Here is a 23,697-nt window from a genome sequence, read left to right as displayed (position 1 = left end):
CTCGGTATGAGGCGAGGGGCAGGTTCTGTGAACTCGATTACCACCTAAGGAATCACATTTTAGAGCAAGGGTGGAAAACTACGGCAATGCCGGACAGTCGTGCCACGGTTACATATGGCACGTTAAGACGTCCCCAGCGTTGTGTGACTGATGTCCAACGGACCGAGGCAAAGCTATCCTAAATTTCGGGCCTATCGGCTGCCGTCGTCGATGCCCACTGCCCACGTCACCAGCAGTGCTTAGCAGGGACTCTGATCCTCACTCCAGACGAGTGAATGATCCTTGCTATAAAACTCATCTTCCTTAAGCACTCAGGACCCGGCTCTTCCAGCCTTCCGTAACAGTGCATCATGGCCGGCTTCGGGACTCGAGGGCATGATGAGAACAGTGTGCTGCAAAGCCCATGGCGCTTTTTGAACACCCAACAGACTCATTCCAACTGAACAGAAAGCCTTAGCCGAAGGCTTTTAGTTTACCATACTCCCGAGCCAGCTTATGAATTAACTTGCTAGGGCACTTAAGCGCGATGGTGTCTGCAGAAAACTGGACGCTGGCCAGCCGTTGGGCCAAATCGGCGATTTACTCCCATATGCCAGACAACATGATGTAATATAATTTCGGCCGCCCAGCGCGCCACTCCAGAGCCGCGTTTGGACGGCGGTGTGGGCTCTCCAAAGGATACCGACTGGTCCAGACTGGCACGCCGCCTGGATCCAGCCCAGTTCGCCAGCGGCCCGGCCTGTGCACGGATGCACGGATGCTCACAATATGGGGGAGATGGCTGGGGGGGGGGGGGGGGCGATCGGACGGTGCGGGAGCGAAATGCGAGATTCGGCCCTGCAGGGTGCTAGTGCGGTGTTGGGGAATTCTGGGGCAACGTTTGGCCTGGGACAGACAAGGGCGGAAAAGCGCCAAGAAATTGTGAGGGGGTGGGATGTTTGGTGGAATCTGCCGGTAATTGCGTGGGCGCTGCATCAATAACGTGGTTTGGTGATATTGCTACTTGTCTTTGCTCTTGCCGCTCGCTCAGCATCAGATCAATGTGATCATAACGGTGAGGGGTTCGAAGAATCTGTGAGTTGGGCCGTAAGACATGCTCGTATCAAGGCGACTAAGCGAGAAATGTTGGGGCTCCTCCTCGCCTTGACGTCAATTTGGGGAACTCAGGCGTCATGTGCCAAGTGCGCCCGTCACGCTTGTGGCAACCTTGTTCCCTCGCAGAGGCCGTACTACCGTGAATTCCTCAGCAACAAAAAAGTGCAGCTCCGTAGAAGCTAAGGCAGGGTGACCCGTTTAGTATACCCTCTTCGTAGGGGTAGATTTTCTTGTTGAACTTTAAGTGGGCAGTGAATTTTGTCTCCCGCGTGCACGTAAACGCATTACGCGCGCCTCCTGGCCGTCGGTTAAGGAAAAAAGACGCTCCCGTTTGGAACGCCATCTTTCCATTCAGTAATTGGTTCTGCTGCAAGGTTCTCGTCTGGCTCCACCAGCCCTGCGGTGTAAGACAGTACAACCGCATTTGGAAAATGTCCAGCGCTAGAATGGTTTTGTTTCCAAACAGGCTATTTGTGACTCATTTTAGGCTGCTCCCAGTTGGGCTCTTTTTACGGCAAATGACAAACTGAAACACTTACCACAAAATACGGCTTGCAAATAGGTTTGGTGCAGATGTTGACCAGCTTATGTGCTGGCATCTTATAACCTTTGCGCCCACGACTACGTAACAAATGACCGTTTGCACTCAGGGCAATTTCTGTTTGTATGCCTGCACTTCAGCTCATACGCAAAGTTTCACACTACCACACGAGTGAGAATGGTCATAACGTGGACAAATAACATCACATGTTATACCTCAGTGTTTTGGCGCGACTTGTTAGCACGTAGCACTCATATTTTGTCATACCAACAAAAAGAAAATCTACTAGTAAATTACGTCTCGGGCGTAATCAACAAAAGCTTAGACAATATAGATGGAGCAGCATTAATAGCCTTATTCCTCGTAAAACAATCAGGAGAATGGAGGGATAGTTGTGATATTCCGGCTTAGTGCCGTTATCGAAAGGAATATCGGTAGTAAATTAAAAGAGGCGCAAAACTGTGGCGACGATACAAGAAGCTTTTCCCCCGGATTTTCCTTCGAAAATGGCGATCAGCTGTGACAACGAGCCAAAGTTTTCAACCAACGTACACATGCGACAATGCAATTTCGTAAAAGGCACGAAACTATCGCGACGATACCAAAAGCTTTTCCCCCGGAGTTCCCTTCGGAAATGGCTATCAGCTGTAACATAATCTGAACATGAGTATTCATAACTAAACCCACCGCAGATTCACACCTGTCATCTCGCGTGTGCCAGACCGTACGACCATTCCTAGCCAACCCTCGTCAGCGAAGAGAACTAAGTAAGCATCCTCATATCCCTTTTACCACTAAGGCGCTGTGGCGCTAGCGCTGAGTCGTGTCGTGCAGTAACCAGGCATATTCCATAATAGCACTTCCCATCAGGATCCCTGTAGGTGGCGGGGGGGGGGGGGGTGAATTCGTGGGCAGGGGAGCTATCCCCCCCCCCCCTCCCCCTCCCGGCTTCCGGCAATATTTAGCGTTAGCTCTATGGCGGTGAATGGACATATACGACACGCAAATCGCGTTTGTCCCCGCTCTCACCGAAATTATTTCGTCATTTATCAAGGCCGCATTACCTTCTCTACGATGCACTACTACAGTGAGAAACAAATGCATAATGGTATTTGTATTATTGTGGCATTACTGACAGTTGTATTAGGTGATTTCTCTCCACGTTTTCTTCCATGCTGAGGAAAAAGAAGACCGAGCAATCTAGCCTTGCTGCGGTTTAAAATGTAGTCTTCCACATTTCTATGGAGTTCTGAACTAAAATAGCCATCTAGAAGATCATTCGTTGCAGTTCGCAGCCATGGTCTTCTTAAGTCCAAGTCCCTCTAGTTTCTGAGCTACGCCCATGCGAAGATGTGCAGACTAATCCGTGGGGACTTTTAAATGTTGTATGATGTACGATCAAGTGATCAAACAATGATGTATTGATGGGCATATTTACAAAACAATGAAATCGTTTTGTATAGAGCAGTCCGTTCCACTTAAAAAGTACAACAATAATAGTATGCATATGAATAAGAGAGCCTAATTCATCATATCTGATGCTTGCTTCAAAATCTTCAAATATCCCTTTAACATAGCCAAACGTGGATGTCTTATCATTGTGTCACTCCCGTTCCATGCAAAGATTCATCTGAGACGACCCTGCTGTTTACCACGAACAGATTTATACTTGTGTGTGTAGTTTGTAGATATCTCACTTTACAAGCTGGCTGAACAGGCTTACTTACAAAGTTCTAGTCCGAAACAGATCATGTGCATTCCACTTCATTTCATGGCTACGTCTGCTTCAGTCTAGCTCCGTTCGGGCATCCAGGTTTTATCTGCCATGATGGAAGCACACATTTTGCAAGGTCCCGTGACGTTAGAAGCCATATCAGATGACGGCTGCCCAACATCAGTCATTATTTATTAGCTCTCGCGCCGACCTTGGTCGTCGAGCGCCGCCGCGCGCGCAGAATTTCCGCCGGTGAATTGATAAATGGGAAGGCCAATTTGAACGTGGTCCATCTACATCTACATACACAACAATCAAAGAAATGCACTTTTATGGTTTATTGTGTGAAACATGTTTCGATGCCAGCAAAGTACAGATTTTCAAGTGGTACCAGGTCACTAGGGAAACATGCCGCCTGCGCAGCTGGTACAAAATGTTTGGCAGAATCGTTCCATTACAGTATGGTGCGCTCAACTGCAGTGTTACGAATATTGGGTTCACTGTCAACCACCCCCCCCCCCCCCTCCCTCCTCGGGTGACTTGTAAGCAGGTAAAAATCCAGTACTTACATTGAGTCATACCCACGGCTTCTTGGGTCCACGGTCGAACGAATTCTGTAGGAATAGTTTTGAAGGTTCTTCTGAGATATCACCAACCATACAAATGGGGTCCGCGGCATTTCCACTGGGATCTGACAGCCAAGCCAAGGAGAGACGGCGCATGGATGTGCGCCAAGCGTCTCCAAGGCGAGAACATCATAAGATGCCGATGTTTGATTGCGCGTGGCTTTCCCGGGCTTGCTGACTGCATGAAACGCCGCTTCTCACCCACGCTTCTGAATGTGTGGTACCTATAACGCTTACGGTTTCTAAGTATAAGAAAATATATAAGAAAAATCCTTCGCGGCAGAGTGAGCAATTATAGGTATATATATATATATATATATATATATGTATATATATATATATATATATATATATATATATATCAGCGATGACTTAATTTGTGAGAAGAGGGGTAAATGTACTTTCAGTGGTGCTTTACCGAAAGGGTGGTGTCAAACATTTCCGCAAGTGGAAAGGAAATATCCCCGTTGCGACGTCTCTGTTCTGCCGCAATGACGGCTGCATACAGACCCAGAAATGATGGCTGCGCGCGTACCTCGGCGCATCAGCCAGTGCCAAGCGTTTGGTACAGCAACGAAGCGACGGGTCTCGGTGCTACGAACACAGGAGACAACAACATTGCTGACAGGCTACTACCGCAAACCCATTGATGACAGCCACTTTGGCAACGCTCGTATCCAGAGTGAAGAGGAACTCGATAGATGAATATATATATATATATATATATATATATATATATATATATATATATGCTGACAGGCTACTACCGCAAACCCACTGATGACAGCCACTTTGGCAACGCTCGTATCCAGAGTGAAGAGGAACTCGATAGATGAATATATATATATATATATATAATCATGCACATATACGTGTATGTAACTGTATATTTCACGCCATATTCCAGCCGCTGGTGTTTTGGGCGAGGCTGGGCTTGCGTGACATCTGGCGCCAAGCGCGGGACCAATCGACAGTGTAATCTGCCTAATGGCCCTGACAAATAGATAAGTCGAGATCTGTATATAGACACGGCCCGTGCACTCGCTGTTTGCAGGCCGGTCTATGGGGTAACTGTGACACGACGCGCACTAATCAGGCGAAAAATAGGATGAGTTATAGTGCCTGCGTGCGGTAGTGATGAGCGGTGAGGTGTAGGATAGGGCATATGGTATACAATAGCCCTTTTCACCCTAGCATTCACGTCAGCATTGGCATAATACTCACCTTTGTGCCAAATCTGAAAAGCACGAACACTAGTAAAACAAGAGGTAACCCCATCAAATGTTGTCGAGTTTATCAAAATAGGTGATCCACTTTACTGCACAAGCGTTTGTACTTCGTCATTATGCACTTTTTGTCACTTCACGTGTACCGTACCTTATGATTTGGTCTCATGGTACCAAGTTCTCAGGCGTAAAATGATGAAAAGGTACGTGATGAAACAAAAACGCACGCGAAGCACCACGTGCCGGCTATATTGATAGAACTGACGGTACGCGATGTGTTTCGTCCCTACTTAGCCTTTTTGAGCACATCTTATTTGGCATCGAAGTAGGTTTCTGTCCCTAATAAAATCACCGTGAAAAGGGCAATGGTAATCAGATGAGCTTACCACATTACGATACGCGGGGGTACCTATTACCTCGTACCACGTAGTACCACGCACCTATGCAGGAAGTGCAGCGACCTGATATTGCATATCCCTGAAGCCGTTTTTGCCTTACACGCAAATCAGGTGACACCTGGTGCAGTGTGGCCCAGCTCGGTCGCTGTTTTGTCCACCTTATTTAGACTTTTCACACCGGTCTGTAACGGTAGCGGTTTGGGCCATGTGTTGCTCACCGCACCAGCTGCTTGCATCCTTCTGTCAGAACTAGGAGAAGATGACAAATATGTTAGGACTCAGATGGACGAGTTTTTTACCGCCAGAGCAGAGGTAGGGTGTCAAGGTGAGGCCAAAGGAGCGCAGCGTCATGCGAAGGCCGAGGTCCCAGCGGTGCTTCAACGCAGGCCAATAAAAAGTTGTCTAGACACTTCAAAGAAAGGCCAGGGATCAAGGCAGGTGAACTAAGGCATCCAACAGCATCTCTACGTGACAATGCACGCTAGAGCCGGACTGCAAACATGGTGGTAACAGGTCGCTGCTGGAAATGCGCTCCAGCCTAAGGTTGGTCAAGGGTTTTTGTGGTGACCTTGGCAACCCGGCTCGTTGTGTGGTAATACTGGCGGCACTGTATTTAGAACAAGCCTTTTAAGGGAACGGGAAATATGCCTTTTACGGAATGGACGCCGTCAAGCCAAAGTCCCCAGCTGTTGTCCAAATGCCACTACTCAGAAATGGTGACGGGCTCATTTTTTGTGTGCCAGCCATCTGATGGCGGGACGGGACGAACTGGAGACCTCATTCTGCGAGACCACACACATCTGCAGACTGAGACAACTCCTGCCGTCATCTGCGACCGGTGTACTGGTACATTTGACATATGCGACGTCTTGTGCACCTTAACGGGGCTCTGTGATAGTGCGTTTTGCGAGACCTAGCGACGGTACTATAACTATACCGAAAATGAAATCAATCGAACTAGAATACATAAATTTCAACACGTAAATCCTGGCACGCAACAGACTCCAGTAGCAAGCCCTAGCTTCTGTCCTCTGTGATCTCAAAGAGAGCGAAGCCTGGCTGACAAACCCGTCACCATTTCGCCGCCTCACGTGCTTGTCCGCTGCCTCGCCCCCCAGCCGCCGGGCGGCGCCAGCGTCGCGTCCCGCCGACCGGCCGTCGCCGTCCCAGTCCCGTGTCCGACGCGCCGCCGGTGACACGAGCATGACGTCCGTCAGCCCCGCCGCGGAGGAGGCGCCGGCGCCGCGCCTCTGCCGCCTCGTCAAATGGTCCAGCTTCCAGGGCTACGGCTTCAGCCTGCACACGGAGAAGGCGCGGCCCGGCCAGCACATCGGTATCGTGGACGCCGGCTCGCCGGCCGAGGCGTGTGGCCTGCGCGAGGGCGACCGCATCCTGGAGGTGAACGGCGCCGCGATCGCCGGCTGGGGCCACACGCAGGTGGTGGACGGCATCAAGGCCGACCCGGAGCGCGTCAGCCTGCTGGTGGTGGACGAGACGACGGCCGAGTACTACGCCAGCCGCGACGTCACCATCACCGGCACCATGCCGGGCGTGCTGGTGACGTCGGCTGCCGGGCGCGAGCCCGCCGGCGCCGCGCAGGTGAGACGACGGCACGCGGCCCGGGTCTTCCCGGCGGTGTGCGTGCGGTGAGGTTTCCCAGGTGCTGGGGACGGCGGCCGCAGGGCAGCGAGCGACGTGGCCGCAGGGATCGGGGAGGCGGCGGCATCTGCTCCGAGCACCGGAGACCGCGGCCGAGAGCCAGCGGCTACCGTCTCTGAGCCTCTGGGCAGGTGTCGCAGCATCTCCTGGTCTCGATAGCCGTAGTTGGATGTGCTTTGACTGATGATCGTGACGAGGGAATGTGAGTCGGAGTTGTTCAGAGCTCACGCTGAGAATAAAAACTCAGCATGGGATCAGGTCTGGAGATGGTGGAAAGCATCAGTCTTCGTTTCCCTTTGAGGAGATTCGTTTGTTTACTGGTATATATCTATCGGTCGGTATATCTATCTGGCATGTTGGGCCCGTTGCTCACCTGAGTTACAGGACCTGAGTAAGATGTGAATGCATATGATCTTATTGAGATCCTTAAAGGTTAAGATACTATTTGTCTTTAATTGGCCCCCTCAGTATGGGTTGCGTCTAGCTCTATTGCTTTCTCGTAACCTTTTCACTAGGGGCCTGGAGGACATCCACCAGGCTTAAATCTATCCATTTAATCCCTTCCATAGTCTTGGCGCAAAAGCTCCAGCGAAAAACTACCGCGGATAAAGCACTGCTGTTTTTCCAGCACATTTGCACTGGAAACACCGTTACATTAGCTTTTCGTGATTGGAGGTGTTACCATTTCCATCGGAGTGTATTCTATCCTGTTTCAACACTTCATGTGTTTTGTATGCATGTTTCGTCATCACGTCACATGGCACGTAACCACGCGCATCATGTCTCCTTGCGACGTCTCGGAGCCATATCATATAGAACATGGGAGAAGAAAATTTGTCATGTTTGATCACCAGAAAACGTCTCTGACCAAACGCTGCGCGACAACACCTCGGGGATGGGGCGTCCTGAGCCTGGGCCTGAGCGTCCCAACAACACACGGGGTTCGCCGTGTCACTTTCACCGAGCCCCGATGCACAGAGGGGGCTGCCGGCCGCGGTCAGGCCGGTGCCGAACGTGCCGCCCGAGCCGGGTAGGCCAGGGACGGTCCGGGTCAGACGCCGGGAACCGGTACACGATAGCAATCCGCCCAATTACCATGGCAAATCGGGTCTCTCCAGCATGGCGGGCGCTGCACTCGTCAGGGGACGGCGGCGTGCTCGGGGCGGTCCGAGTGTGGCAACCGACATCACACGGCCGAGCTGCGTCTATCACTGAATATTCTACTTCGAACCACCGTAACTGTGCACTTCGATTGGCCCGCTTAAGTCTGCGCGATGTGGAGCCACTCTCGCTGGTAAACCCACGGCATCTATCAGCCCTTCGGCCATCAAGTCCACTTTTGGGTGAACAGCATCAAATCCGTTTGTGCCATTGATTTTTCTCTGCAGGCAACGACGACCTCACAGCCTTTCGCACCGGGCTGTCTTTTTTAATTTGGATTACTACCAAACTGCTGTGCAGCCACACCGCCCTGCTACACCTCTGCAGCCCTTGACCAGAGAGGCGGTCGAAAAGCCTGCTTGCCTTAACCTGGCCGGCTCAGACGTCGGACTGAGCTGAGAGCGGTCTTGTGGCCTGGCATCTCAGGCGCCGCCGTAGCTGATTAACTACTCCACGGGCTAACAAGGCTGCTCAGTGATGCTCAGCAGTCTAAAACCTCAACAATGTAGTGAATGCCACGCGGAGCTTGCGGCGAGTTTGTACTTGCGTAACCGTCTTCTAAGGCGCCTAAGCTCGCGACGTTTAAGCTTGAAGGAAAGACGCTTAAACGGTCTGTTCTGACCACTTTCCGCGATTGTTTTGTTGGCCAGGCCCGAGCCAAGGATAATTGGATTTCTCCAACACATTAGCCCTCACGGCAACCTTAGAATTTGCCCAATTTTACAAACCGCTAGTCTCTAGGACGTCGATGTCCTCGCGCGCGTGTCCAGTCACCAGTTAATTAACCGATTCCACGGGTAGCGTGCCAGGGCTGGTGCAAAACATCCCCACATCTCACGCACATCCGGCGCTCAGCACGCCGTGAGTGCCGCAGTGTTTTGGGAGTGCCGCTACTACCGCAGGAGCGATTGCGGAACGGACGCGTAAGGAAACCTGTCAAAGCACGGGTAATCGTTGTAGCCGATGGTGAAGTCACGCATGTAGAAATATCCTTCCAGCGAGTGCACATGTTCAAAGCTCCCCAGAAGACGTAGACACGACGTATGTTTAGAGTTCAACACTTATATTTCGCCAATGCTTTTTCATTTAAACTGTATATCTGAGTGATCTGGCTGATGAGCGATCTGAAATCAAATTCATTGCTTCATCGCGTCAATTTCGCAGACCCGCTCAGCAGACAGAACAGCACTTTAGTGCTATGTAACCTGGAAAAGTATCACACCGCCAGGCCGCGGACACAAATCGTGAGATTTTGAAGAAGTTCTACGTTTGCACCCTTTTTTGATGATGATGCCCTACGAAATGGAATTTAACCTGACTTATTTGTTTTGAGCGGCTCTTATAAAAAATATCGCGGACGCACTTCTTATTCAATATAAGTTGGGAATCCAAGATGACACAGCCAACACCTTGCTGGGACGCGTTATCTGGCTTGCAACATTGGTCGGGAACGGAGCGCAGCATCGCACAATTCCTCGACTGCTTACTATTCAGTAACGACTTGCACCTCATCCTGCAGAATGCAACGCAGACAATCGGAGTTTTAAAAATGGTGAGCTGTTTACATCACTGAGAGCTCTAGTCAGCTCTTGATACAGCTGCTGTGTCCTTGGCTGCTCCTATGTTACACAACCGGTCTCTATTTATAACGTGCACTGGCCGATTCGGATGGCGTTCCCGGAGCCGATAAGTTCACATGCGAGGTGCAGAGTACGCTTTACAGGCACTACGTCAGATGAAATAAAAATTACCCCTCAAATAACGCATGCGTCTTCTCAATATGTATTAAAGGTGACATTATTCCGCTCAGTACGATGTCATCAAATTAATTTTAAGGAGGTTAGAATCTGGAGATGATTTTGGTCCCAGTTCGCAGTTGTTTTTTTGCTTTGTTTTGTTTTTTTGTTTTTGGCCTATACATCGCCGAGCTCGAGTAGCGTACGTTGAATTCCAACAAGGAGTCTTCTGCAAAACCCGGGGCACAAGGTAAACATTTCCAACATTACTGCCGTCTTTAGATCACGAGTGTCCCGCACGAAGCAGGCAGCACAATGCGCGAGGTAAATCTCACCCACTTCGATGAACACGACCTTTCATTATCAACCGCACTGGCCCCTCCCCCGGCCCTCCCTGCGTTCAGCCGTTGCCACGGGGGCAGCGGGCAAGTCATGACCCCCGCATCCCACCCTCCTGGGCGAGCTCCTGCAGCAGCGCCCTCCCCTCCCCGGCGGCGGCAGCTCCCGCCGCAGGTCCATTGTTCGGCTGTCTCGGCACCGGCGCGTGCCCAGCGGCGCCGAGATACCGCAGCGCGGCTCCATTAACCATGAGGGCGGCGGGCGGCGCGTGCCGTCGCGTCTCGGCGCCGATCAGCCGCCGCGTGCCCTGCCGATCGGCCGCCACGTCCGCCCGCGATTAGCGACCAGAGCCGGCTCGGTGATCAGGCCATCACACGGGCAAGTGACAGGCTCGCGGTCACGCGCACAGCCGGCCCGTTTGCGGTGCTGTGTGCACTCCAGACCGCGAGAGAACTCTAGCACTCGCACTCTAACGCGACAGTTCGCGTTAGAGTGCGCGGGCCCGCGTCAGTGCGCATCAGAGCGCCGCAGCCCGCAGCGGTCGACATCGGCCGGCGTCAGTCCACGTCAGGCGGCATCTGGCAGCGTCAGTCTGCGTCAGACTGAAGCTGCTTTCTCCTGTTGATGTCAGGCCATGTCAGTCCGCACCGTTCTCCACGGGCCTCCAACAGCATCGTCCGCACTGTCTCGCGTCAGTCTATGACAGCCCGCACCAGATCGCACCAGTCTGTATCCGTTCTCACCAGTCTGTTTTAAGAGTCGTCATTTCGCCGGCACACTGCATTCAGCTTGCAAAACGCAATATGGTGATGGCGTGCCGGCCAAGCTCGCTGTTTGAAGATATCAAGCGGAAAATATGTGCGACGTCATCCGCCGGACGAAAACAAATAATTCCGTGCAATTTAGATGAAAAAGTCACGCCAGTAGGAATGCGCACGAAACGTTGTCCTGCCGAAAAAAGCAAGCCTCGGCTGGGTTTTTATATACACTTGGAAGGGGGAGGGGTATTGATCATGGCTTCACCTCGACAATGCACTCACCCTGGACTGAAAGTTGCTAAGCATGCGCTGGGCATCCCATCTTTACATACAAAGGCAGGGCTCGAGCGTTTTTGCACGCTTTCAAGAACGTCGCTGGCGTTTAGGTCAAACGCCTCAGGACCTTAGGAGCTTGTCAACAACGTTGGAATGTGCCACTCCTGCACAACTTGCAGTCATGATGAAAGGGTTCAGGCGCACAAGTTAGGACAAAGCTATTTATATCCCACAGGCAATGCTTCAGGCTAAAGCAAGCTGCTCCGTTTTCCCGGACGCAGGGCGAGAGTTTTGAAACGTTCTTGATCCTTTTTTGAAGGGAAGGCGACACTTGGCGTTGTGGACCTTGTTATGGAGCATCAGCGACGGCAGTGTCCGCACTGGCTCTCCTGGGCAGTCCCCAGCCGAGAGCGTAGTTCGAGACCCGCACGTGGGAGCTGAGGGCTCCAACTACTCGACCACGGCGCTCCCACTTTGAAGGGCTCGACTGCTTTTTTTGTGCGACAATTGATAAACTAGGCATTTACATACTTTTTGATGATCCATGCTGTTTTGTCAAATGCAGTTAAAAGATCAGTTCAAGCTAGGTGAAAATGTTCGAAATGGATTATTTTCGTAGGAAAGCTTGTTTGTCTGGCTTGACTCGATTCTACACATCAGACATCTTATCAAGCGGGAGCATATTTCTGTAGGTGTCTTTAAACGGTTCGTGATGTCCTGCTGGGCTACGATGCATTAGTATGTATATCCGCCGCGGTGCGTCTGCACGTGCCGCGTGCGGAGCATTGTTGAGCACTTCCGCATGTCGTTTGACCTGCTGTGCGACACTCAGAAGACTTTTGAGGCAGTTCTAGGATGATTCACTAATGGTACGATAGTTTGTGAGATTGAGGGGATCTATGCGCACTAAACTTGACCTTTTTTCCCTAATCTGGTATGTGTCATGGCTCACATTCATCTATTCACTATGAACGATAACACGCGCACGGCGCCCTGTGTCATCACGTCAATGGCTGTTCAATACTCTTCTACCCATGTTCCCGCTCACAGCTCTGCTAACGCAAGTAATGCTCTCTGACCTGTTGTCATATTCGAAGGGACACTGGCATGGGTTACCGTTTACCTTTGAGTGGAGCGTGGTCACATTCGTGCTCTCGGGGTTATGGTGCAACCGAAATTTTGACCCGGTCCGTCGTGGAAGTCGTAGTCCAAACCTCAGCGCATAAACCTTATTCACGTGGCCTACTTTGGCCCGGCAAAGGCTTCCTGAACCAGTACAGTGTTAAGTGGCAGTGGCCTTGCTGAGCCTGGTTTCCACGATGGTCCCGATCCCATTGACCACAGCAGTTGTATGCGCCCCGAAGTAACCCGATTGTTGTAAGAGCTACATGCCACATGTCGACGCCTTGTCCTTTTATTGACAATATTCAATGCTGTTTTCTATTTTATACCAGAATGCTTAGTTTTCTACATAGCTTGGGACAGTGAGACCTCCGTAGCAGAGAAGACGAGAAAAACCACCTTCTGGCGAGCGTTGCCCCCTTTGTCATTCCTCACTCACTGCAAGTCATCAGCGGCGGGAGACGACACGTCAGACGGGCGGTGGTCTGGCCCGCGGCCTTCTCGTGGCGATGTCGGCCGATGTTGGCGTGTGCCAGCGCGACAGGCCACCGCCAAAGCCCGCGCCGCCCGGCCGGACCGGTTTTGGCGCCACCGCTCGTATGTCAAGACCCGGACCTGCAGTCTCGCAGAATGGCTGCGGTGGGGCGCCCAATGGAAAAGAAAGAGGGGGATGGCCGGACAATCGCGAGCTGGACATCGCTACCGTTGGCGCATCGCATGCCAGAAAGCCGCGGAGGAGATAGCTGTTTCGCGTTATCAAACACCTGCGGGGATGGGTGAGCTGTGGTGGGAGCGCGCCACCTGTTTTTGGCTGTGGACTGCGCAGAAGCGCATTCGTTTGGCCTTAATCTGTAGACGGAGGCACCGGTTTGGCGTCATTCCGTACACATAGATTACACCTGAGTGATGTCATTCCGATGGGGCTCTTGTCACGAATGTGCCTGAGCCGTCTTTTTCATTTACTGGCTGCGCTGTAGCACAAAACCTATTCCCTCGTCGGAAAGTAAATCCCACTGAGACAGCTAGCTTGTCACCACGCTGAGGATACATTGCATGAGTGGTGACCACACTCAACTGGTGCTAAACGTCGGCAAATAAACAACCAAATCATGTATATTAATTCATTGATCACGTTTCTTTGCTTAATTATTTGTATTTCATTAGTGCTGTTTTGAAACGCGCATGTTTGGATACCGCTTGCCGTAAATACTTCAAAAGGACTCAGTTTATAGAAAGAAAAGATCAAAGTATCACCAATGCACGTCTTTGAATGACGTAACTCTAACAAAAAAAGGCTTAATGTGTCATCTCAAAGTCACGCATACAGCTTATGCTGCCTACCTTGTGAAAACAACAGCCGTCCCAGAAAATTTCGGATACTTTGCAGGAGCGTAGTGGGCTCCCACCTTGTCCGTATCGCCCACATGCCTGTTGATGGTCGCCGCAGGCCGCCTCAGGTCAGTCTCCTGTCAGTCATCACCGGTGGCCACTAGATCAAGCTATGTATGGCTACGCAGTCTCCGCTTGTCAATTGCCGTCGGCGCCGGATGGCGACGACCGCTGACGGACGCAGCTGATGCCGGCTTGAGATCAGCCCGTACTAAAATATCAATGAATTTGGTAAGACTGGAAAGCCTTTTAAAATCCTGTTGGATGACACCACTTTATGCTGCAGAGCAATATTGCGATAAGCATGGAGGGTGACACCATTTTCTGCTGTAAAGCAATTATGTGATAGACGTGGAGGCCTTGAGCGGTAAAAGCGCCACAATATTGCTCAATTTTTGGGTAGCGCTTGGGGAGTGGCGGGTGAGCAGCACCGCCCAGCGTTTTGTGCCCAAAATACGACGGAATTCATAAGCGTACCATATCAAGGCCAAGAAGACAAACAGCTGGAAAGAATTTAAAAAAATACAGGGAAATTGGGAAAGCTGAAAATTTGGCATGTTCAGTGAAAAAGGGTAAAAAGGGTGGATTTTGTAACCGCACGTACGTTTGACCCCCGTAAGAGCGTTCAAAGTACGAAGGAGCTACTTCAGGCTTAGCAGTCCAGTTACTTGTGCCGGGGTGTAGGTAACCGATAAGACACCCCGTGCGGCGTACGACCAAATAAGTGATGATAGACGTGAAAATAACGCAGATAATACCACATCCTAAGCCAGTGCTGCCACATATTTTCGCGAACCAACACCAATGGATATGGACAATTTGTTTGGAATTCCTTCCTTCACGAGGGCTTGGCAGGCACCGGCTCTGATGCCGAGCTGGCCCGTTGACTCACAAATCGCATTACCTGACCATGAACTGGCTAAAGGTTCTGTCAGGCCTGGCAATTTCAGTCAAAGAAATTGATCAAGTTCGAAACTATTGATCTATGGGTCACGACAGGTCAGCTGCATTGATACAGCAAGGAAGGTGTATGGAATTTCATTTCTTTCACTGGCCATTACTGGCCATCACATACATCACTGGTGTATGGAATTTCATTCACTGGCCATTTCATCCCGTGAAAAGATCCCGCACAATATGGGGGCGTTATAAAGGAATGAAAGCGAGCAATGCCGCTGCTGATGAAAGCGTGTTTGTTGCCTGGGCCGGCTGCACTACTTTACGCAAATTTTGATTGAAAAGGTGCCCGTTGGTGGTTTGCGGAGGCGTTTTCAATGTCAGACACGTGACTGCGATTCTCTTCAACGAATTGCACGGAGTATGTGTTTTACAATACCCACTGTTGACTTGAAATCAATCAATCAAATCAATGACTTGAAATCAAATCTAAATTATCTTCCCCGTCAGCATATTTGAAAACAAATTCACCGATTGTGTGTGACAAGTTTACATGATAACGTCTTTCTTAATGTTTGATAAGTTGAGCAACAGGAACATCAAGTCTTCGTAAGACTCGCGACGTTACTGAATAAGGTACTAGCGCTTTGTGGCTTGACGTGACGGGCTGAGCTGTCAGGTTCGAGCTTCTAACCCCGGTTACGCGAAGTGCCTGTCAAACTGACGTGCCTGCTCGCCACCGCTGAGGACGTTTTCACACCTCGCTTACGAGGCTCACGTTATTGGCAGCGATGGAGGTCGAGCTCTCCAGCTTTTGGATGCGTTGTCAAATTTCCCCACCATCCCGGACGCAAACATTTCAAACACCAGCTGACGCAGAAGTATGTGATGGCTTCCGCTGCGTCACCACGCTTGAAAACAAGGCCCATTGACGAAAAGGCTCAGTCAGCTCGACCTCCGTAGGACGACCCTCTGGTGCGACCCTCGCGGTGACCAGGCTGCTTCAAACGCGAGCTGCAAACGAGCCCCTCGAACAGCCTCTCGCCTTATTCATGACCTGGTGCAGTGCCGCGCCCGCCACTACCTCTTCTGCGCAGCATTCGCCTACCTGCTTAGACCTGCGCAACGTCTGCCTTTCTTCACAGCATCCCGCCAGTCGTTCAGATGGTCTAGAACAGGGGCACGTGGCCTCAGGCGGGGACCGGTTGACCGTCAGTATTCACCTGGGCTGGACTTGGGGCCGGTTTTAATGTCGCTCACTCAAGGTGAGCGGGCCATGGTCGGGTTTCGGGGACCACTATGCCGGTAAGGAAAGGGAAAGCAGATGACGGATAGTGATAGAGCGAGAGAGAAAGAGGGAGAGAGAGGGAGAGAACGGGAGAGAGAGAGGGAGAGAGAGAGAGAAAGAGGGAGGGAGAGAGAAAGAGGGGGGAGAGAGAGAGGGGGAGAGAGAGTGAGAGAGAGAGAGAGAGAGAGAGAGGGAGAGAGAGGGAGAGCGGGGAAGTTAAAAATGTATGGAAATGTAGGGCGAAAGAATGTCACCCGCCGGCACAACTGGCGTGAGCCTCGTTTTCTCCGCTTATCTAACCGGTATGCACTGGGCAGCCAACTATCCGAGACCACTGACCGTCTGCAAACGTGATCGGGCACTGGCGCCATGTGGCGGTCATGGACCAGCCAGCCGAGGATCCCCGGTCGCCGGAGAGCGTGGCGCAACAGCAGCAATCGTCACCCAGTGACCTCGGCTGGCCGGCCTGTTCGCCATCTGCACTGTAGAAAGTGGCGGCGCTGCCGACTCGGAGAATCAGCAATCAGAGACGTGCCACCCGGTGACGTCAGTGAGAAAACTGCTGTCAGCGAACTCAGAGAGCTGTGCTTGAAGTTATTTTACGTCCCGGTTATTTTGCGTCTCACTGACGATTCCCTGTTCCAAATTCGCGGTTAGAATTTGCGATGTCATGAATGCACTGACTTCTCACTGTTAGCACAACTGCGCTCGCCATCGTGATTCTAAAAAAAAATGCTAGAGCGGGAAGAGAGCTCTGATTCCAAAGGTAAAGAAAAACAGCTGCTCATCGTCAACAAATGCCGAGGAGCCGAAACATTGCCACTAGTATGCTTGGTCTCTGGGCGTGACGCTACAGAAGTACGTTGCGACGGTGTAAGACCACTCGGGTACCGCAGCGGCGTAATACTGAACGCCATCAGACGAAAGAGCACGTGGCTCTGCTCACCTCCCATCTTATCCCTGTCAGGGCGAAATTTACAAAAATAATTACAGCATTAAGAGAAGATTCCTAGCAAAACGAATGCTAGAAGTGAAACCGGATCAGCGAATAATATACACATGTTAATCGCTTAAAACAATATTTTCATCTGGCCTACCTCCTTTAAGCTCATTTGCCGCTGAGTGTGGGTTAATCTCTGCAGTACAAATGACTGTCTCAATATGCAATATGTATGTTGCATATTGAGTATACGTTACATATATGTATACGTTCACACACACACACACACACACACACACACACACACACACACACACACACACACACACACACACACACACACACACACACACACACACACACACACCACACACACACACACACACACACACACACACACACACACACACACACACACATACACACACACACACACACACACACACACACACACACACACCACACACACACACACACACACACACACACACACACACACACCACACACACACACACACACACACACACACACACACACACACACACACACACACACACACACACACACACACATATATATATATATATATATATATATATATATATATATATATATGTACATCGTGTGCTAAGGTGCAATAGTGTTTAATACATTGGTTGACCTACGCATTCGAAATCGTGTTTGGTGCAGCGATAGGTAAATTGAAAGGTTGGTGGGCCAAGATAAAACGTGATTTGTTACATGTGTGGAATATAACTCTTAGCGTTCCAGTCCGTGCAGTCACATGTCATTACAATTCCTGTAGCGTAACGCCCGATTTTTTCCTTTGGAGTAAAAAATCGCATATACATATATATATATATATATATATATATATATATATATATATATATATATATATGCATGACATTTAGGCGTATCATAAGCATTCCATAAATTTCCAAAAGTTGTGCATTGGCATGGCCCGGTCCTCTCTTCGCCGTCCGTGGGCAGGCAGGCCCCTGGGCACGTAAGTCGTTCCTAGAAAACAGCCCTACCGTGCGACTGCGACTGCCTCGCGCGCGGCGCAGGACAGACCGCGCCTCGGCGTCTGATCCGGACGCCATTGGCCGCCAATAGTGGCTTTAACGGCACACTGGTGGGTCCGGTCGGCTCTAAAACGCACCGCGTGAGTTTCGCAACGTGATTTGCTGCCTCCCTCCCCCCTCGCGCCTCTCTCAGACCAGCATAGGTAGGGCGGTTCGACTCAGACCAGCACGGGTAGGGCGGTTCGAGCACACGCATGATGCCAGGGACGCTAAAGTGGCGTCAACATTCAGCGCTGTAGGCGGTACACGATTTGACCACTGCTGTCGGTATTCTATGCTGAAGAATACCGCTCCCGCGAAGCTATTTAGGAGAAATCAGCCTGAGTCATGTTTCTGGGTAATGTAGATTTGTGAGCGCGATTACGCCGTGAGTTGCGTGAAGCGGGGCTTTTAGGCCAATGTCTTAAATGTGTAGAGTTCAGGCGTCGGGCCATTATGGGCAGGTGACCGACGTTTCAAGGCTTGCGTATAGTGAATGTGACTGTAACGGCCGGCCTTCCGCTGAAAGTTGGGCCTATCAATGTGGGGCCGAGATGTCTCAGCTGGAATTGTGGACAGGACAAGAATGCAGCTCAAATGGGAAACGCAGGGAAGCGAAACTTTGTTCTATCAAAAACCTGAAAACTTATTCTCGCCTAATAGAATGAAAATAGACCAGCAAGGAGTAGTTAGTTCTACAATCACCGAACCACAGACAAGTTTGATAACGAACCACGGCTGACGAATCACCGACATGAAACACAAACAATTATTTGCCACGCCGCCAGTGTAGCTCTACCCACTGCATTTATAACCAGCTTGTTTGCACGGTTCTTCCCGTGGCGAGACCGGTATACCTGCTCAAGCCGCCGGTACTCAGCACGTCGCCAGCACCGGCAGACCGGCGCGCTGCCGGCGAAAGGTCACCGGTCACCTCTGCGCAGCCCCCACTGCGCAGATCGGCCCGGCGGCGCGCCGCCCCGCCGCCCGGCTGCATTCCTCCCGCAGGCATGCCTCCCACATTCCAAGACGTTTTGCTGACATCTCGCTCAGGATGAGGCGCTGGAGGGTCTGCTGTTTTGCGAGATTCGAACGCCTCTGATGGAAGTGGTTCCTAATTCCGGTCGAGATCCCGCAATTCACACTTACCGTTCCTCACACTCAGGGCACTTTGGTTTTAAATGACGGACCGCGCAATCCCTCATTTAGATCCACCGGCGTTGGTCACTTTGACATTGCTTTTGTTCCATTAGCCATCTCAACAAAATAAGTATAGACCTGAGCATGCCTGATTTAATCGGCAGCGGTCGCCTGTCAACAGCAGCTGTCTTTTCGGCACGACGCCTGTCGCTGCTGAAGCATGAAACGAAAACGTAATGCAAAATATCATGCGAGGAAGGCCTCTGGCTAATGAGCTCAAACTGTCACATTGAAAGCAAATGTATTCCAGGTAAACCTTGATTTATTTTACACCGGCTTATTGCAAGTGCCATACAAGGCCTGCACTAGCTGGCGCTACTCCGGGAGCAGTATCGATGAGTGGTCTGTCCAAGGTGTCCTGTCGCTGTTTGAGGAGCGGTGTTTCCTGGAGGGAATCTGTTCTGACTGGCATTGTTTCGGTAGCGGTGTTTCCTGGAGGGAATCTGTTCTGACTGGCGCTGTTTCAGGAGCGGTGTTTCCTGGAGGGAATCTGTTCTGACTGGCACTGTTTCAGGAGCGTTGTTTCCTGGAGGGAACCTGTTCTGACTAGCGCTGTTTCAGGAGTGGTATTTCCTGGAGGGAATCTGTTCTGACTGGCGCTGTTTCGGGAGCGGTGTTTCCTGGAGGGAATCTGTTCTGACTGGCGCTGTTTCAGGAGTGGTATTTCCTGGAGGGAATCTGTTCTGACTGGCGCTGATGCCGTTCCAGGATCAGTCGTCTCCGGGAAAGAGCCCCGCGAAGCCAGCGAAGAAAAGGCCTGTCATTCCCATCCCTCCAGTCGCGCCCAAGATAGAAATCACTCCCGACAAATCACCGAACGGAGACGCCGAGAAGCAGGATGACGTCAAAGATGACTCGCAGTCTGATCAGGCGGCCGAGGTCGCCGCAGAAGCGCCGGAGCCAGTCCCAGACACTGCAGTCAAGAGCGAGCAGGCCACAGACAGCGCAGAGATGTCGGACCAAGCGTCCGACACGCCATCCGATGTCGCCGAGCCTTCGGCAGCGGCCTCCGAACAGTCGCCGGAGGAGTCAGAGCCTGCTCCAGGGGTCCCCGATTCCGCACCAGAGGTCCCCAAACCGGCGGCGGACGTCACTGACGGCCGTTCAGAGCCAGAGGTCACCGTGGAGGTGAACTGCGAAGCCGAAGTGCAGGTGGGTGGAACGGAGGGTGGGCGCTCGGCCCTATGAGCAGCACGGAGCGCATGTCGGGTAGCTTAAAAGCATGTGGCTACAATTTTTGAAATCACCAAATTGTGCAGTTATGAATAAGCGTCATGTCACTTTTCATCGATAACGCGGGGCGCCTGTCGTGGTCATCAAGTGCACTGCTGCAACAATGTAAAACGCTTGTCAGTTGTGTGATTGCAAACCCGTGGATTGTGCAAATGTGTGCCAGCCGACCGGTATGGCATTTAGTAACTAGTCAGCGCTCATAAGCGAAGCCTGGTTCTTGGACCGCGAGCGGGCATGTCGCAATTTCTGAAGATTTCAGACGGTGTGGGTAACTGCGTGCTTCGTTATATATTGTTAACAAGCATGGGAGAGCGGGTTGCCGTGACGTTATCGAGCAAACATACACAACACCGCGGCAAGCCCCCCTAAGACACGGCATGTGTGTCTTTGCCTTGTGTCTGAGCGTTTGAAGACAGCGCCCGGGTGCAGTATGTGACCCAATGAGTGTAGTCTGTGGCTGGATGGCTGCTGTGCCGGAGACAGATGGGTGCTGTGCCGGAGACAGATGGGTGCTGTGTCGGAGACAGACGGATGCTGTGTCGGAGACAGATGGGTGGTGTGCTGGAGACAGACGGGTGTGTGCCGGAGACAGATGGGTGCTGTGCCGGAGACAAATGGGTAATGTGCCGGAGACAGATTGGTGCTGTGCCGGAGACAGACGAGTGCTGTGCCGGAGACAGAGGGGTGCTGTGCCGGAGACGGATGGGTGCTGTACTTGAGACAGGTGGGCGCTGTACTGGGGACAGATAGGTAGTGTGCTGAAGACGGATGGGTGCTGTACTGGAGGCAGATGAATGCTGTACTGGAGACAGATGGGTGGTGTGCCGGAGACGGATGGGTGCTGTACTGCAGGCAGATGAGTGCTGTGCTGGAGACAGTGCACATTGTCGGAAACATCACGGCCTGTGACACATCCTCTCGACATTTCAGGACGAGAAAGCTGATCCAGACCAGACCCTGGTGTCGACCGCATCAACAGCCGTGCCCGAGAGTACGACGCAAATGAAAGAAGAACCGGAAAAGGAAGTGGACTCCCAGCAGCCAGCGGAGGTGGCCAAAGAAAAACCCTCCGCTGCCGAGGCAGAAGAGACACCGGAACCCACCAAGCCGCTAAAATCGGAGGAAGTGTTTGAAGCTGACAAGCCAGCTCCGGAGGCAGATCTAAAAGAAGCGCAGGAGACCGCCGCCGAAACGGTCGAGTCGGTCAGTCCGCCAGAGCCGCCGCCGGCCGCCGACCAGCTCGTGGTGGCCCCGAGCGCCTCGACCGAAGACGAGGCGACCAGCGAGCCCGTGTCGTCGGAGTCTGTGCCGCCCAGTGCCAAGACGCCGGAGCCGGCCGAGGCGGAGCCGGAACAGGCTCCCGAGCCTGCGAGGTCCGAGCCGGAGCCGGCGCCAGCGGACGTGAAGGTGGAGCCGCGGGAGCCGACGGAATCAGACGCACCCGCGCCGCCCGAGGCGCCAGAGCCGGCCAAGAGCGTGGCAGAGAAGCCATCTGAGCCAGAGATCGCAGAGGTCACGCCTGAACCCATCGCACCGACGCTGGAGGTGAACAATGTGACTCAGGAGCCAGAGAAGCAGGTGAGCTCACTATGTAGGCTAGTCCTTTTATGTCAGCCTCCCATAAGCAATGAAACTGAGATAGCGGCGATGGACATATTAAGAGAGCTGATTAATTTGAGTGACATTAACGTTCGGAATTAAATGTATTTTATTGTGGTCAGTCTGACAACGCCCACATCTGCTCAAACTGTAATAATATGACTGTGGAGTGGTGCACTCATACACTTAACAAAAAACAACAGGTGCCACGCGTGATTGTCATGCGCATTTCTGCAGCGTGAGGTAACTTACGCTCCGCGCGATTTGTCGCCAGCAAGCAAAATCAGTCACTCACTTTGAGTTGCCGCTATATCTGAAAGCATTGTGATACCCCACATGCTTTGCTTATGGCGCATGGTGTGATACTTCTTGTCTCTCCACGTCTAAGTAAACTTACGTGGTGTTCCCTCAGATGGAGACAGAGCAGCCAAAGGAGATGGCGGCACCGGAGCCCGCCACCGAGGACGCGCACGAGCTTGCTGAGCCCGAATCCGTCGCCGCTGAGGCAGCCCCCAGTCCTCCCGAGGCGGCCTCCGGTCCTCCCGAGGTGATTTGTAGTCCTTCTGAGGCGGTGTCCATTCCTCCCGAGCCGGTTTCCAGCCCTCCCGAGCCGGTCTCCAGTGAGCCAGAGCCGGTGCCGGCCGCGGCCGCGCCCGCGGTGGCTGCGCCCGTCACTTCCTCCCCACCTGCCGACAAAGCTTCCGTCGAGTCAGCCAGCCCCGTCCCACCGGCCGTCGAGACACATGAGTCGGCCGACGTCGAGGCGACGGCCGACTCGCCCAGCACGCCAGTGCAAGTGGCGGAGACGACCCCCGCCGCTTCCAAGCCTGGGAGGTTGCGCTCGCCGACGCCGCCGCCGCCGCCGCCGCCGCCGTCCCTACCGCCGCCCCTGCCGCCGCCCCTGCCGCTGCCGCCCCTGCTGCCGCCCCTGCCGCTGCCGCCCCTGCTGCCGCTCCTGTCGCCGCCCCTACCGCCCTGTCCTCGACCCTGCCGCGCCGTCGAAGGGCGGGCACCCTGGAGGACGAATCGTGGAAGAACCTGACTGTGGCCGAGATGCGCGAGCGGCTGAAAGCCAAGAAGCGCCACGACCCCCGAGACGACCACCTCTCTTTCAAGCGCCGCCACGAGATCGTGTCCAACATGTAGACGTGGGGAACTGGCGCAACTTACGCCCATGTGCGCGTGAAACAAGCGGCGAGAGGGCGGCTGAACTGATTCGAGTCGTCAGTGTTCGAAAGTGTTTCTTCGACAGTCTCCTGTTGCCTTCATTTAGGTAATGTTTCCGGAGAAAAGTTACGACTAAAAGCCACCAGAAAAGCCACCAGCCTGGTAGTGCTATGGATGTCAGCGGTGTAATGGGGCACGCACGGCGCTGAAGCCGGAGACGACTGAACAAAGCGGCATGGATGTCAGCCGAGAGTTTGAGAGCGGT

The 23,697-nt window shown here is 52.4% G+C and overlaps 1 protein-coding gene across 1 annotated transcript; it reads left to right on the top strand.

Annotated features, from left to right (window-relative positions):
- Positions 1–6,784: 6,784 nt before the first annotated feature.
- Positions 6,785–23,411, top strand: LOC119108206 (fibrous sheath CABYR-binding protein). The gene is made up of 5 exons (XM_037231788.1): positions 6,785–7,199; positions 20,142–20,585; positions 21,597–22,244; positions 22,678–23,099; positions 23,270–23,411. Exons 1-5 carry the CDS (start codon positions 6,804–6,806, stop codon positions 23,409–23,411), a joined length of 2,052 nt encoding a protein of 683 aa, XP_037087683.1. The 5' UTR covers positions 6,785–6,803.
- The last annotated feature ends 286 nt before the right edge of the window (positions 23,412–23,697 follow it).

Source organism: Pollicipes pollicipes, unplaced genomic scaffold (assembly GCF_011947565.3).
Source record: "Pollicipes pollicipes isolate AB1234 unplaced genomic scaffold, Ppol_2.1 Scaffold_6686;HRSCAF=7923_pilon_pilon_pilon, whole genome shotgun sequence".
Lineage (NCBI taxonomy): Eukaryota > Metazoa > Arthropoda > Thecostraca > Pollicipedomorpha > Pollicipedidae > Pollicipes > Pollicipes pollicipes.
This window is presented reverse-complemented; position numbering and strand designations above follow the sequence as displayed.